The following is a 17009-nucleotide window of genomic DNA, read 5'->3' on the forward strand; positions in this document are numbered from 1 at the left end:
AATCAATGTTTTATCCTGTCTGTGCCAAGTCTTCCATTAGCAGAGGTAACTGCAAGGAACTGTTTTGTTCCTCTGGAGGTTTGAAACTGGGAAGCTCTCCAGGAAATATCAGAAGTTTGACAGCCAATAGCTGTGTTTGTCTTTGCTGTCCAAGGTGTAAACAGGCAGTGGGAAAAGGGCACAGCCTGGATATTTTAATGCCCAGCCTCGTGCCAGGACCCTTCCAAGGGTTTTGACTAAATGCCTCTCATCTGACAATATTTTCCTGACTGCAGATATTGTTTGAAAAAGCAGAGCAGGACCTCCCTGGTTTCTGATTTGAACATCTTGCAAGCCCTGGGCTTTGGGGCAAAGATGGGAACAAAGGTTTGAGAAAGAGAAGTCAGAATGAGAATTACTGAGAAGTGTCAGAGGGGGGTTTGATCAAGTGGTGACAAATCTCTGGGCATAGGGCAGGGCTTTTTTTGGGGGAATTTTTACAGGAAAAGGTGTAGTAAGATAGGACATTAAATGCTCTGAGCCCAGGAGCAGCAGCACAACCCCTGAAGAGCTGTGGGCTCTGTGCACACCAGTTCTGCACCTGGGCATTGCAGGAGGCAATAATTCTCAAATTCTCAATTCTGTGAGAAATCTGGGCACTCAGAGTATGTTTGGTGTGAGCCCAAACCTTTATTTACCTACTCTGTATCATGGATCTGCACCCAGTCCCTCCCTGTTCCTAAACTCCTGAGGGAAAGCTTGAGTGGTGCATGTGTGTAATGGGGATGTCTCTGTGAGGTAAAATCATTCTGTACATAGCCAAATGACAAACATTCTTGTGCAGAAATGCACCCTGGGCTCTACCTTCAGCACTGGGACAATATGGAAGGGAAATGAATGAGAATTATTTGGAATATTGGAAATGAGGAGCTTCAGTCCATCAGCTCTCCTGAGCACAGCTTTGTGTTGTTTGTTGAACAACAAACCTTGTGTGGGACAGGAGAGAGGCAAAGCCACCTAGAAAAGAGGGGATAATCACATTATGGTTATGGAATATGCACCAAAATCAGGATTGCCGTTCTGCTTCTCTCATCCCCCTCTGTTCCTCATGGAGCTGCTGTTGGCTTGGCAGAGGCTCACTTGGGGCTCACTTTGGAGCAGCAATTCTAATTAGGGACTGATCAGGGCATTTCTGATTAAACTTGTGTTTGATCTTTGGTTTTATTCATCATTTACAAAGAGAAATGATTGTTAAAACATCTCTGCTGTTCTGTGTAGTGTGTCTAAATCCCTGGCTAAGTCAGAGATTTGGGTTTTTTCATTGTTGTGGGGTGTTGGCACCTCCATTAAAACCCTCTGGGTCTGCACAGAGCCCCAGCTCTCCCAGCAGAGCTGCTCCATCCCTCTGAGCATCCTGGAGCCTCCTCTGGGCAGCTCCAGCTCCTCCCTGGGCTGCACATCCCAAAGTGTTGTGAGAACACAGGGGAATGTCCAGCACATGAAGGGGACAGCTGGATTAAAATCTGCAGACTTGCAAATATATTACAGGGAAAAAAGATTAATCCAGGGTGCTGCAGAGCCCAGGTGGATGTGCCAGGGTGGGATTGGTTGGCACAAGGGCTCTCTGGAAGTTGTCAGAGGGTGCCAAACAAGGGATTAGCAGCAGCTGCCTTTGCTCCATGTAAACACTGTGATCTTGATCTCCTGCTGATTTCAGAAGTTAATTTTAGCTTACATTCTAGGTGACAGTCTAATGGGTTTTGAGGGCTGTACTCACATGCATCAGCCCTGCAGAGGTATCTGCTCACATGTGGGTGTGAATTATGTAACTGGGGATGTGCTGCCTGCCAAGGAGCAGAGCCAGGCCTAGGCAGAGCCCAGAGCTCCCCAGGCCTGGCTCGATTTCCTCCCTCATTCCCCAGGGACAATCCCCAGGCCTGGCTTTATTTCCTCCCTCATTCCCCAGGTTCAAACTCCTGGCTCTGGCTCAGACCATGAGAAATCAGCTCCTGGTCCTGGATGAGTGCTCAGCCCCAGGTCCATTTTGTACTGGGAAAATGCAGAAATTCTGCTGTGCCAGCTGGGAGGGAGCAGGGAGCAGAGCTCAGGGATGCTGGGCTGGCACTGGCAGCTCCCTCACCTCCAGTCCTGGGGGGCACGCTGGGCACCACAGTGGGGAAAATATCCCTAAAGCTTGGGAGAGACTCCCAAGGGGGACACAGAGATGGGGAAGGGTCTGGAGAGGCCATGGGGGAGCAGCTGAGGGCACTGGGATTGTGCAGCTGGAGAGGCTGAGGGGGTGGGACAGAGATAGAGATGATAGAGATGATAGAGAGATAGAGACAGAGAGATACAGAGATGATAGACAGAGATATAAAGATGATAGAAAGAGATATAGAGAGTGATAGATAGATTGACAGAGATATATAGAGATGATAGAGAGACAGAGATAGAGAGAGATAGATATAGAGACGATGGAGATGGGAAAAGGGGGCACTGTTTTAAACAAAACGAAACAAAAAAGGATTTAGATTAGGCGTTATGAAGAAATTCTTTACTCAGTTCTAGTGAAAGGTGGCCCTGCCCATGGCTGGGGGAGTGAAGTTAGATGCTCTTTACGATCCCTTCCAAGCCAAACTTTCTGTGGTTCTATGAAAATGCAGCAGCAGGACCCCTGAACCCCCCTCCAGGCAGAGCAGCTGATATCAGCCACAAGCACTGAAAGGAGATGTACAGCCAGATCCAGGCTGGCTTCTGGGATGTGTTTCAGGGTCTGCAGCTCCAGTCTCTGCTCTGGCACAGGGACAGGACCCAGGGCAGGGTCAGGCTGGATTTTGGGAAAGATTCTTCTCCCAGAGGGCGCTGGCACTGCCCAGGCTCCCCAGGGAATGGGACACTGCTCCAGGGGTGCCCAGGGTGGGATTTTGGGGCTGTGCAGGGCCAGGGGCTGGGCTGGATGATCCTGTGGGTCCCTCCCAGCTCAGGATGCTCCAGATTCAGTCCCTGGGGCTGAGGTGGGAGCAGGGCTGGGGGTGCCGGGGTCTCCCCAGGTCCCCCCGTGTGTGGCAGCCCCAGCAGGTCCCTGTCCCCAAACCGGGGAGGGCTCCCAGCACGGATTGACTGCTCAGCCCACACACGGCAATTTCTGAAACATTCAAACTGCCTGTCTTCTTTGCTTCATCCTGACAATTGGTTTTAATCAGTGTTATCAGCTGCTTAAAACACTTCATTCTCTGGAGCTCTGCAGCTTTCAGCCTCCGGAGATTCATGGGGCAGGGCTGGGGATGGGATCAGGAGTTTTGTTTCAAACCAGCACAAAAGGAGAAAACCTCATCCCTCATCAATACACTTTCAAAAATAACTCATCCCTTCCCTCCCACCCCACTGCCACAATTTATTTGATTTTTTTTTTCCAAAAAACCACTCAAATAAGTGAATCATATGACCGAGTTATTTTGATATGTGGAGTGCTGTTTATTCCTGGCTTGTCAATACTTTAATTAATTTCAGCCTGTTTCTAAAACAGAAGTGAAGGGCATAATTGACTGGGATCTGCTGGGAGCTGTCCTGCCATCTGCATGGGCTGAAGTGAAGCAGTGCAGCATTTAAAGGCATTAAAGGAAACTAAATGCCTCTGGATTAATGCTGACTTCTGATTAATATTTCAGAAAAGGATGTGGGAACAGCTGGAAAGGCAGAGATCAAATCATCACTTCCCCATTGTCATGTTTCTGTACTGAGCCACATTATCAGCTTTACTCATAAACAACTTATCTCGATTTGTAGGTACTTAAATCCTAATGATTTTTTATGCCTGGGATTAATCAGGGAAGCAGGAAAGAGGAGAGGCCAATGACAGCTTATTTGTGGTTATGAAATGTTCCAGAGGGAAAAGCCCTGGCTGGAAATGATCAACCCAAGCCTTTATTCCCCACTCCCAGGGAATGTTAAACCAAGAGAACTCTTTGTGAGGCTCCCAGTGCTGAGAGTTTTCAATCTCAGGGGTTTCCCCTCTGTGTGCACTGGGATCCAGGGAAGGTTCCTGCTCTGCCCCCATGGCTGATCTGTGCTCTTTAACTGCTGCAGAAAATATGCAAAAGCACTTGAGCTCATTTAGAAAAGTTGGGGTGTTTACAGGAAAGTGAAAATTGAGCTTGAAAGAGTAATTACCCTTCTTTTTACTTTCACATTAATGATTATGCAGAAGAGCTTTTTAAATATGTCCATATGTGGGTTTTAAGCATTCATTCCCCATCAGTATTTCACCTTTTTCCTTAAGTGATTTCTATATTCCTGCTAACCAGCAATCATTTTGCCTGAATCTCATTTCCTCATAATAGCAAACCCATCAATCTCTGCTTTATTAAAGAGGGAAGCAGGCTTGGGAGCCAGAGCTCTCCGATTTGATAAAAGATGTTATGCAAACCATTGATTTCAATTTACAGCAATATCCACTTCTTCCATTATTAACAGCTTGGAATTACTCAGACTGAATAATTAACATGTATTCCCGATGATGGATCATTCCAAAGGCAGAAAGAGCCCAGATTAAATCCCTGCTGCACCCCAGGGAGCATCTGCTGTTTGATGTTCCCCAGGGGAGCAGTGGGACATGGCACGAGGGAAGCAATCCCAAAACTGATTTCAGAGCTAAAATTCCTCTCCCAGATGTGCCAGGGGCAGTTCCTGCCCTGCTGGGCTCTGCTCAGAGCCTGGTGGTGACCATTTCTGCCCAGGGCTGCCACCAGGATGCCACCACCCTCAGCACAGGGTGGGAAATATGGGTTTAAAACTCTCGAAGGTGAAAACCCCCCAGGCAATGTCTGGAGATGTGGCTCAGGGCAGCGCTCCTCTGGCATTTCCAGAGCTTGTTTGGGTGAGTAAAACTCAACATTTCTGGGTGCCAGGAGTTTCTAATCTCTTTTAGCTTTTCTCCAAACCAGGAGAGCTCAGTGAGATAAAGTGTAAAAAGCCTGGGATGGTGTTGAGTACGTAAAAGGTGACCCCAGGGCCGGTCAAGGTAAAACCCAATAACAGTTTTTCCATTTTTCAATTACCTGAGCAATCTCCCAGCATTAATCCTGGGTGTCCAACACTGCTCTGTAGGCTGAGAAGGAATTTCCCTGCTGAATTAGTGCCAAGTGTTGCTTTTAATGCCAGTTTATCTCCAGCCACACTTGATAACAGGAAAAACGCCTTCCCCACCTGTAAATGTAAATTCACACAAGCAGGTGAAGGTTTAGGATGCAGTTTATTCAGGATATATCATTAGAAACAGCTTTAGGAGAAAAATATCAAAATTTTGTTATAAAATCAGATTAATGAGGAATTTATTGCATGCTGGGTGTTACCTTCTGAAAAAAAAAGAAAAAGAAAAATTAAAAACTTTCTTTGATACAGCAAATTATTTGTAGAAATGCAGATTTAAAATATGGCTGACATTGGGGGGGGGTTGTGTTATTCTTTCTTTTTCTTTTCTTCTTCTTTGTTATGTGAAAGAAATTATTGATCTCAGAGTGGGGGAAAATTAGCACTTGGAAAAAATTATTTCCTTTTCCTAACTCTGGAAAAATTACTGAATAAATAAAGAAAAAAAAGGAGGTAAAAAAAAGCCAGACTGTTCTGTGTTTTGTAGCACAGAGTGAAGAGAGAAAAAGGCAAAACATTATGTAGATTTCAAAACTGAAAATGTAAAATGCTTGTCTGGAGGAAAGTTTGAACCCATTAGTCCTTGTCACATCACATCAGGAACTGTAGTGACAAAGAGTGATGGGTTCAGAATGGAAAAGGGGAAATTGAGGTTACAGGTAGGAAAAAATCCTTCCCTGTGAGGGTGGGATGGGATTCCCAGAGCAGCTGTGGCTGCCCCATCCCTGGAGTGTCCCAGGCCAGGTTGGACAGGGCTTGGAGCACCCTGGGACAGCAGGTGTGGAATGAGATGAGTTTTAATAGTCATTTAAAGGTCCCTTCCAACCCAAACCATTCTGTGATTTTTACGATACTAAAACCTTATGAAAATAAAATGGGAAAAACTACAGAAAAAAAAAACAAGCCCAAAATTATTCTGCATTGAAAATAACTATTTGTGTGTAAAGAGAATGGAGATGTGAGGAAATGACATATAAACTGTGAGGAAATGTTATGTACATTGTGAGGAAATGAAATACACGACTCCCAGAACTCAAATCTGCACTATTGCACAACGGGTCAGGAGTCAAAACTAAAGAATTCCCAGAACATGTGAAATAACTCAAAGGAATATTTGAATATGTATAATCTTCATAAATATGCATCTGATCAGTGCAATGAAAAAATATATAAGGAAAGTTGTTTCAACTAACTGGTGTGCTCCGGGCAGTTTGTCAAGCTGTCTCCTGTCCCTTTTATCCCTTATTAAAATTTGAAAAATGTAAAGGGCGAGCCTTGTTTGTCACACCTTTCTCTCTGTTCCCCCAGTTCCAGTGAGGGCTTCGGCATCGCGGAGAAGATCCTGCTGCTCTCCTTCGTCTCCGCCGTCATCCTCATGGCCATCCTGGGCAACCTGCTGGTCATGGTGGCCGTGTGCCGGGACAGGCAGCTCCGGTGAGCCCCCGGGACACAGCCCCTCCTGGCTGCCGCTGCACCAGCTCATCTGGGCTTTTATTGCATTCATCCAGAGATAAATAAGAAACCCAGCCCGGCTCCATAAACCAGCCTGGGCTGACTGACAGAGGCCCCAAGCAGTAACAGCTCTCCTGAAATGTGGCTGGTTCAGAGGCTGGGGCTGTAGGGACCAGACCAGGGCTCTGTAGCACTGGGAGTGTTTGAATTGCCTGTAAAAGCTGTGCAGGAGCAATCAAAAATTGCAAAATCAGTCTGTTTGGCTGGTGAACAACGGGGATCTGCTGTGGGTTGTGATGGTGTTCACAGGAGTCCCAGGACGAGAATCTTGACTCCATGTTTCAGAAGGCTGATTTATTATTTTATATTAATATTATATATTATAATAATATGTAACTATAATAAAAATATAATATAATTAATATATTATATTAAAACTGTACTAAAAGAATAGAAGAAAATATTTCATCAGAAAGCTTGAAAGAAAAAGACTAGAATCAGAATGATAACAAATGCTCGTGACTCTCAGAGTCCGAGCCAGCTGACTGTGATTGGCCATTAATTAGAAGCAACCACATGAGACCAATCAAAGATGCACCTGTTGCATTCCACAGCAGCAGAAAATTATTGTTTTTCTTTTCCTCTGACGCCTCTCAGCTTCTCAGGAGAAAAATCCTGGCAAAGGGATTTTTCAGAAAATATCATGGCTACACCTGCCCTCGGCTCATCCGGCAGTGCTGGCACCATTTTAATTCCCATCCTCATTTTTTAGCATTCTCTGTAGAAAACCAGGCAAATCAGTGAAAAGCACACCAAGCAGCAAATCCCAGGTTGGCTCTGGCCCTTTTCCATCTCAGATTTCCCATTGAGCTCATCAGCAGCACACAGACCAAGGTGTGGTTGTGGTTGTGCAGCACCAGCACAATTTAGCAAACCTTGCCCATGATTTGAGGGGGTCCTGTCTCAAGGCCGCTGCTAACCCTGGGAATTGTCAGCCTCGCCTTAGGAGCAGGGAGAGAGATTTAACAGCCTCTATTCATGTGCTGCGTGGGATTTTTAATGGATTTAATTCTATTTTATTGTTGTGATTTAAAAAGTACTCTTCAAGTTAAAATTACAGCTTCAGTCTAGATTATTCTCAGTGCTTTCTGGAAGGATTTTCTCCATTTACAAGTTACAATAAAATCTCCTTCTTCCACCCCAGAGTCTCCAGTGCAAGCTGTGAGGCTGAGCCACATGCAGAGGCCTGTGAGTATCCATTTGCCTCCTCTGCGAGAGCAGAAAGATTTAGGCCAGGAAAATGGTGGATATTTAACTTTAAAAACCAGGAGCAAGCCAGGGGTGACCATATAAAGTGAGAAGTGTGATAGAGAGAAGCGTTTAGTGTGATGGAGCAGATCCAAATTCCAGCTGGAATCTCTGTCCATGTGTGGAGGCTGCTGCACTGAACCTACCCTAATTTTGTGATCTGCCTTGCAGGAAAATCAAGACCAACTATTTCATCGTGTCCCTGGCCTTTGCTGACCTGCTGGTGTCGGTGCTGGTGATGCCCTTTGGAGCCATGGAGCTGGTCCAGGACAACTGGATCTATGGGGAGATGTTCTGCCTGGTGAGGACCTCCCTGGACGTGCTGCTGACCACAGCATCCATCCTGCACCTCTGCTGCATCTCCCTGGACAGGTACAGCTGCACAGGGGCATTCTGGAAGGCTCTGAGAGTTCTGGGCTATCCTGAGCTGCCAGGGGGCAAAGATGGACCTGCAGAATGGCAGAGCAATAAATCCCTCCCAGGGGCTGATTTCGGAGAGAATCCTGCTGAGGACAGAGAAATTTGGAGTGGGATGAGATTTATGGGAGGGGCTGGGTTGTTCTGGGCACAGCTCTGCTGGCAGCACTGACCAAGTGTGGTTCTGTTCCTCCTTTGGAGTAAAAACACCTGGAATGTGTCCAGAGGTGGGAACTGAGCTTGGGCAGAGAGAGGGACATTGTGCACAGGGGTTGTTCCAGCAAAGAGGCTCCTCTGCTCCCAGGATGAGGGGAACCAGCCTCAAACTGCACCAGGGCAGGCTCAGGGTGGGCACAGCAGGAATTTCCCCATGGAAAGGGGGCTCAGGGCAGGCTCAGGGTGGGCACAGCAGGAATTTCCCCATGGAAAGGGGGCTCAGGGCAGGCTCAGGGTGGGCACAGGAGGAATTTCCCCATGGAAAGGGGGCTCAGGGCAGGCTCAGGGTGGGCACAGCAGGGATTTCCCCATGGAAAGGGGGCTCAGGGCAGGCTCAGGGTGGGCACAGCAGGAATTTCCCCATGGAAAGGGGGCTCAGGTGCTGGAGCTGCCCAGGGAGGTTTGGAGAGCTCATCCCTGGAGGTGTCACCTGGATGTGACACTCAGTGCTCTTGGTGCCAAGGTGGGGATTGGGCACAGGTCTTCTGCAGCCTAAATCTCTTGAGAGATCCTAAAACCTTTCCTTTCTTTCAAACTTTTCTTGCCACCAGAAAATAAAGCCTCAATAATTTATGGTGAGCAGTTCTGTTTGACTGCTGTCTGCAGATTTTTGGGTAAATGGCAGAACTTCCATAAGAGTTTTTCACAAGATAAACACTCAGTAGAAAATATTTTGGCTATTCTGATAATATTTTTAGAGGTTGGTTTTGGGGTTTTTTTTTGAGTTCTGTGTGGAGATTTCAATACCTTTGAAAACCCTGTTACTTACTATTGCTAACAGGGCAAAAATAACCATAATTATTCTTATTATTGTGGCAGTTGATATTTAAATATGTGACATTTCAGTACCTTGAGAGTCTGAGTGCAGCCAGACTTCAAAAAAAAGTTCTTTAACCTCTGTATTGATGGGCAGCAGTGCTGTGGGGTGGGAGGCAGGGCAGCAGCAGAGGCAGCTTTGTGTCCAGAGAGAAGCTGGCATCCAGCAGCCACAGCTCCTGTCCTTATCTGCAAGTTTAGATGGCTGGAACACAAATGGGAAGCTCGTTATCTTCAAGCCATTGACAAATTGCCACTCTGGGCCAATTACCAGGAAAGCAGATGTTGGGCACCGTGCTCCGGACACGACCTTGCTCTCTGAAATGCTGGAGTTTGATTCTCCAGGTTCTTAATTAAATAGAGAGGGTTGTGGAGAGAAGGGAAAATGAGATTTCAGCCCCGGATCTGCAGCAGGGGATGGGGAACCTCCTGTGTGGGGCACAGAAAGGAGGTTCCCCCTTTCTCCTGGAGAACCCCCCATGTCCAGAGCTGCTGCTGCCTGTCCCCATCTGTTCCCAGGATCCTGGGACAGCCTGGCCTTGGAGCTGATGCTTTAGGGACACCCCTACCTGAGCCCTTGGCATTAACCTGAACTTCTCTGACATTTTTTAGTTGGTTTGGGGTTGGTTTTTTCCACAGCGAGGACTGATTGAGAGCAGTGTGAAGGGGCCAGAATAGATGAGGAGAAGGGGGTGGATGACCCCAAAAGGGCAGAGCAGGTGGATGAATGAGAGGTTTTTGTGGAGGGGAGGATGAGTCAGCCCAGCATCGATCCTCCCTGGGCTGCAGGGCCAGCACTGCTTCCTTCCCAGGACTTAATTCAGTGTTTTCAGCTGTTTGCTCTTGTGTTCATTCAGAATTTATGGGAGTGTGCTGCTTCTAGTTGGTAGTTTTTCTGTGATCTGTTTCCTGCCTTCTGTTTTATTTCAGGGCATGCAGGTGTGAGTTTTAAGGTTTTTTAAAGAAAACTGGGTGGTTAATCTAATCCTAAAGACTCAGCTTGAAAGTCATTCCCTTCAGCATATTCACAGAGTGTTGCTTGCAAGACTTTTATCTGATAAAATCTTGTATCTATTTCCACTTCTGCCTCTGGAAAAGAAGGAAACAAGCTCTGAGGCTTGAATTCTCAAAGGCATTGGAGAAAATCTGCAGAAATCACCAAGTAATAAACTGATTTTACTGCTCAGACACAGGGAGAGAAGTACAGCAGACAGCCCCTGCCAGTCTCAGTGGGAAAAGGGATTTTCCAAGGTAGCAAAGGTATCTCAGGGCTCACTGAATCCAAAGTTTGCTGCCACTGCCCTAAGCTTTTTCATCATCTCTTTGATATTCTAATATATTAGAGAGATTTACCCTTGAAATATTTATTTATTGCATGTTTTATGCATACATGTCCATTCTTTGTGCCAGTGCAATAAAAAATAATTGCACTGCAGATAAACAGACCCAGAAGCTCTGATGGAGTCTCCAAACACAGCAAACCTGTCAGGAGAGGCAATTTTCTCCTCCAATATTTGCAGTCCAATTTGCAATGCAATTACTTCTCAGAGTCTTCGGGGGGTGGAGAGAACAGCAGAGAAACAAACAGGTCCCAAATGTCTCTGGGTTTGGGTTTGGGTGCACATCTGGCACCTCTGGGTGCAGTGGGAGCACCCTCCGCCTGCCTCCTGCCCCTCCCCAGGGCTGTGTCCCTGTGGCTGCTCTGTTTGCTGGGGTGTTCCAGACACCTGCACACCACAAACCAGCCCTGAGTGTGTCCTTTGATCCCAAACTGATCCTACAGCTCAAAATCCCTGCTAAGCCAGGGCTAAAGCACGACAGATGCAGCCGGAGAGTGACAGCTGCTCCTCGTGCTGCTTGCAAACATTAATTACCATTAATGGGCAGGAAATTAGCTCAGCCCCGTGGGAGAGGTGATGCTGTAAAGCCTCCCGAGCCCTGTGGTGCCATCCTGTGACAGCAGCCCAGTGCCAGGGCACAGAGAGTGGCCCTGGGGACATGGTGGGCACTGCCCTGCTCCTGCCAGCCCAGCATTCCCTGCTTGTCCCCTTCCCATGGATCACAGACAGGGACTGCCTGGTGCCCAAGGGATGCCCAGGCTGTGGCTGGGAGCACAGGGGGTTTGCCCAGGCTGGGAGGAAGCTGCAGTGCCCTATAGAACATCCCTGCCTGCCCAGGGCCACGGGGAGGTTGTTAGTGGGGAGAGTGACCAAACTTTGCCTGACTGGCAGTAATTAATGGCTACAGTCTGATTAAAATGCCCCAAATTCCAGGCTGTGAATCCCTGTGCCTGCCTCACAGGATCTGACAGCTCAGGTGGGAGCACAGAGGCAGCGCAGGCAGGGACAGCTGGGCCTGTCCCCAAGGCAGGTGACACAGAGAGGTGACACAGCTGTGGAGCTGTCCCTGCCAGGCAGGACACCAGGCAGGGGCTGCAGAACGCAGCTCTGAGAGCTCTGAGGAAAATCCCAGAGCAGATGGCCACAGCACAGGCTGAGGGACGCTCTGCCCTTTATTCATCTCTGCAAACCCTCCAGAAATATTTCATTTATTGCACCACCCTTGCTGCCAATAACCCTCACACACCTCAGCCTCACGGGGACCATCAGGAGCCCCCTTCCTCTGCATTTGGCAACATACATTTGTTTGTGTTCCCTGCTAAATTTATCCAGCTCCAATTAACTGTTCTCTTTAGCATTTTTCTCAGTGTAATTATCTCAACACCAGCAGGCCGTTGTTTTTCTAATAAGAATTTAATTTTGTTAGATATAATCGTTTTAGGGCATTTTCTTTTTCTGGACCAATGATGCAGAACTTTGTTTTCTTTGGCACAATGAGAGCCCAAAGCTTATTTGCTCAGTGGGAAAAAGGAAAATAGAAAGAGCTGTTCTTTCCAAAAAATGTTAAAATCTGGTTATGCAGAGGCCAGAACCTGTTTTCACTGAAATATCAGCAACAGCAGTGTGGGATTAACTTCCCAAAGGCGCAAATAAAGTGAAATCGTGGGTCCTTAGGTTCATCACTTGGTCAGGGCTCAGCTGGAGACTCTGTCCCAGTCTGGATTCCCTGAGGGACAAGGACAAGGGCAGTGACTTCCCACTGACACTTGCACCCTGACTTTGGGAGAGAGCCAGTAGCACCCACAGTTTTCCCATCCTTTTGCCTTCTTTTTTCCAGTTTTCCCATCCTTTTGCCTTCTTTTTTCCAGTTTTCCTATCTTTTGGCTTCTTTTTTCCAGTTTCCTATCTTTTGGCTTCTTTTCTCGTGGATGATTTAAGGGGGGTGAAATATTACTCAGTGTGAGTGCTCAGTGAGTGTTCTGTGGCTCATCCTGGCCCCAGGATGATCCAGCATATGCTCTGTACATCATTTTCCATATGCACATGACACCAAATGCTTTGAAGTGTGGGCCACCCCCAGAGGCAGGCTGCTAATAAGGCTGGGGGTGGATTTGTCTGTCTGTGAGAGCTGAAGAGCTCCTTGCAGGGTGGTGCCTGCAGGCTCCCGGCTCCAAACTGCTCTGCAAACCAGGAGATGCTTTCATTTCTCTCCAGGGGCAGGGAATGGTCTCCTGCAGCTCAGTAATTCCATTTCTGCAGTGCCCAGGAGGCGGAAAGGAGCAGGGCTGTGGCCAGAGCCTCAGTGGGGCTGAGGCAGGATATAATCACAGATATAGATATCTGCAGGAGCTGAGCACTGCAGGGCAGCTTTGGCACAGCCAGGGGATAAAGGAGGTGTTTGGATAAATCAATAATTCCCTGCCATGGCCCGCAGCCCATGCAGGCAGATCCAGGAGCTGCAGGAACTCTGGGACTGGTTCCCAACTGGGACCTTCCAGTGCCTGGGGAATGATGGAAAAAGAGTGCCAGGACAAGGGAATGGCTCCCATTGAGAGAGGGCAGGGATAGATGGGATTTGGTAAGGAATTCCTGGCTGGGAGAGTTGGCAGGCCCTGGCAGAGGGTGCCCAGAGATCCCTGGTAGTGTCCAAGGCCAGGCTGGATGGACTTGGATCTCCTGGGATAAGTGGAAGGTGTCCCTGGCATGGCAGGGGTGGAATTAAATGGTCTTTAAGATCCCCTTCCCAACTCCTTTCCTGTAGTTCAAAGGATTCCTCACCTTCCCTGTGATTCTGTGATTTTTTCAGTGGCCAAAGAGCCATAAGGCCAGAGAAATGATGGATTTCTTCTTTTCAGCCACCTGTGAAATGTCAGCACCAGATTCATTCCTGTGGCAAATGCCTGATAAGGAAAAGGAGAAGTATTTTAATAACCTTTGCTTTACTGGAAGAGCTGCAGCTCTGGGAAGGGATTCCTGTGTTTCCCCTTCAGTGGAGAATGTCATTGCGGAGGAGAGGAGGTTTCACATCAGCTGCTCTGCTGGAGGGAACAGGGAAGTGAACATTTGCGAGGAACTTGACTGATAATAGAGAGAATTAATATTTAATTGGGCCTGGACATGGTATTAATCGTGTGTATGTATTGCATTTTGTGTTCATCCATCACGCTGCCACAGCAGCACGTGACAGACATTCCCTGGGAGCCCAGGCAAACAGCTCTGCTTGGAAAGGGGCAGGAGCACAGAGCTTGTCTTTAGCCCAGCCTCTGACTGAGACTATTGACAATCTCACAGATATAATTACTTTTCTCCCAGTGAATAAATAGCTGCTAAAATGCTCAGGCCACCACATCCATCAAACCAGCAGCTCCTGCAGCAGCTGTGACATCCAGGCCTTCTGGTGGCACCCACAGCTGTGTGACATCTGATTGCCTGGATGCAAACCCTGCTGGGCTCTGAGGCGTGGGTGCTCCTCTGCCTCCCTCCCCATCACACAATTGTCACCCACACCCTGCTCAGGCCACTTTGTCACCCAAAACAGTGACAGCAGGAGCCCAGCTGGGCTGCCTGAGCACGGAGGAAGTTCTGGTAGCAGCCAAAGTGAAATAAAATAAAATCTTCTGACGTGAAAGTGGAGGAAAATTGCTGCTGAATCACTGGCAGGGAAGAAATATGAGAGCTTAAGGTGTCATTTTTACAGGCATAATTTTTACTCTAATGGCCTTTAATAGCAGGAACAATTCAGTGCAATTCTTTCAGCTGCAGCAGGGAGAGGAGCAGAGAAATGTGATCACTCAAACTGCTGGCAAGAATTGTTTTCCTGCTGCAGTTAATTATCAGTGTACAGTGGTTTTCTCTTCCTGTTTGCTTATCCAACTTGTCAAAGGCTGGCTGCTGGCTTGGCTGGTTTCATCCTTTCATTTATTGGATTTCTTCTTTTGCCCTTTCTGCAAAGAAATGGAGTCTCTCGTGCCTTGCCTTTGATGCCTTTGATGTCCAGCACTTCCAGTGGGTGACTTTGAGATAAGAAACAATGAAATAGTCTAAATTTATTTTTCAATATAGATCCTTTGTGTTGAGAGTCAGAGGAGCAGCTCTGAAGCTCCCTCTGCCCCAAAAACCTCCCCAAAATTCCTGTTGGAATTCCAAGGTAATTTCCTGGACAAGGATCAGTCCCAGGGGAGCTGGAGCTCCACCAGAGCAACATTTCACCCACAGCTCTAAAAGAGCAGCTCCTGGCAAATCCCATTTTTTGGAAGTGCAGCTTTCCAGAGGAACAGGCTGATTTTTCATGAACAGAGGAAACCAGAGGAAAACAGAGGAATTATCAAATTGCAGGAGTTGAATGCCTGTTTCAGCATTTTTCCCCTGTGACATTTTGAATCTTGTTTCAAAGAGACTTTTAAGAAATGTTTTCTTTTGACACTTTGATATTATTTCAAGCCTCTGTGTGGAATATATAATCTGATTTTATCAAAATAAAGCAATTTGGTTGACTCCACATGACTTAAAAAAAAAACTTAGGAAAAATGGAAATTCTTATATTCTTGTGCCTGTTTAGGACAAAGCTCTTGGTTCCCACTCAAATCATGGTGAAATAAATGCACATCTCAAAGAGCAGCTCTTTAATACACACATGTGTGCTTGCTAATTTAATTCCTCTAATTCATGGTTCTGCTGCCCTCATAAAATTTTTTACAGAGTGTGCTGAAATCCAAAAATCTAAAGAGCAAAAAATATTTTATTGGGAACCTGAGACTGATGGTCAGGTCAGGAACAGTAAAAGTCTGTAATTGGATATTTGCTGATCTGGTCTTCTTAGGAATAAACAATAATTTCAGAGCCAGAGGTTTCCAGTTTTAGGTTTGCTACTCCTTCTTGATGGAGAGATCCACTGCAGGGAGTGGCACAGGGATCACACAAACAGAAAATTTGATTTTTTATCTCTTTGAGAAGACATTTTTAGGTCATAACTGTTTTAGGGGCAGAGACCTGTTGTACTTTGGATATTTGGAAGGGATCAGGAGGAGGGAGGGGAATTCAGGGCACATCCCCTTGATGGTGCAAATGTTTTGCCCTGTCCTTGGGAAGGTTAAAGCCCAGCTGGAAAAGAGGTGGATTCCTGGGAAATAGAAGAGCACACCTCATTTTACTGCCAGTTTCACAGCTTTGGGAGAATTTGTTAATTTGTGCTAACAGCTTTTGCAGTTTGTCAAAATAAATGTCCAGTGCAGGAAATCCAGCTGAGGCTGCCCGGAGGGAAGGGATGCTACTTGGAGGGTGGGGACATCCTCAGTGCAGAGGATATGGAATATGAAATTCCATATTATTGAATATGGAATTTCTCCCTTGCCCTGCCACCCCAGACAGCCCACAACATTTACCTGGGCCTCATTCTCCTTGGAAAGCAGAAAACTCTGCCTTTACCTTGCCAGCCACTGTGAACCCTGGGGAAATGTCCCAAGTTCCTGTGTGAGGGGCTCCATGGAAGCAGGATACAGACCCCTGTTTGCCCTCTGGTTTGAAAGGCAGCTGGAGAAAGAGCTTTACAATTTAATTTTTAGAAGGCTTGGAAGTCCCTTCTGACTGTTTCTGTCCTGGTTTTGGGTTGCATACAGGTAGGAATCTTATAGGAGAAAAGCTTTATCAAATCAGGGCTTAGGCCTGTTACTTTTCTAAGTCCAGCTAAGCAGCTAGCTAAGTTCCACGTGAAAGAATCTTGAAAATGAAAGCCAGTTAACACAACAAGTTCATCTTTTGAGGAAAACCAGTTTGCACCTTTAATAACAAAAGATCTGTCCCATGAGAATCCACAAAGAAAATATATAAACACCTGTGAACAGAAAAAGTCTTAACATGTACACACAAACACATTCTAACCAATGAACTGAGTGGCAGAAAAACTCCCAGCTAATTGGGGTTGAACACAAAGTCTGTGAAAACTACAGAAAAAAGAATGAAAAAAAAAGAATAGGGAATAAAGAATTGGCTTTTGTGCATGAAGAGCCTGCTTTCTGACCTGTTTTTGCCCCGCAGGTACTATGCCATCTGCTGCCAGCCCCTGGTGTACAGGAACAAGATGACCCCGCTGCGCATCGCGCTGATGCTGGGGGGCTGCTGGGTGATCCCCACCTTCATCTCCTTCCTCCCCATCATGCAGGGCTGGAACAGCATTGGCATCATTGATCTGGTGAGTGGCCAAGCAGGGACACTGATCCAATGTGCTGGGTGGGTGCTGGGTGTTTCCTAAAAAACAATTTTCAGGGAAAGGGGAAAAGAAGGAGAAACTTCTTGTTGCCAGTGCAGAGGGCCTGCTGAATTTCTGGAGGGGTCTTT

General features: G+C 46.9%; 1 protein-coding gene across 1 annotated transcript in view; it reads left to right on the top strand.

Moving 5' to 3' along the window:
- HTR4 (5-hydroxytryptamine receptor 4) overlaps positions 1-17009 on the top strand; it is a 70947-nt gene that overhangs the window by 31678 nt on the left and 22260 nt on the right. The window contains exons 4-7 of the mRNA XM_059483364.1: positions 4648-4750; positions 6436-6561; positions 8059-8259; positions 16710-16863. Of these exons, the coding sequence (XP_059339347.1) occupies positions 4648-4750; positions 6436-6561; positions 8059-8259; positions 16710-16863 (584 nt within the window). The remainder of the gene's footprint in view (positions 1-4647; positions 4751-6435; positions 6562-8058; positions 8260-16709; positions 16864-17009) is intronic.

This window comes from Ammospiza nelsoni, chromosome 16, assembly GCF_027579445.1.
Source record: "Ammospiza nelsoni isolate bAmmNel1 chromosome 16, bAmmNel1.pri, whole genome shotgun sequence".
NCBI classification, from domain to species: Eukaryota; Metazoa; Chordata; class Aves; order Passeriformes; family Passerellidae; genus Ammospiza; species Ammospiza nelsoni.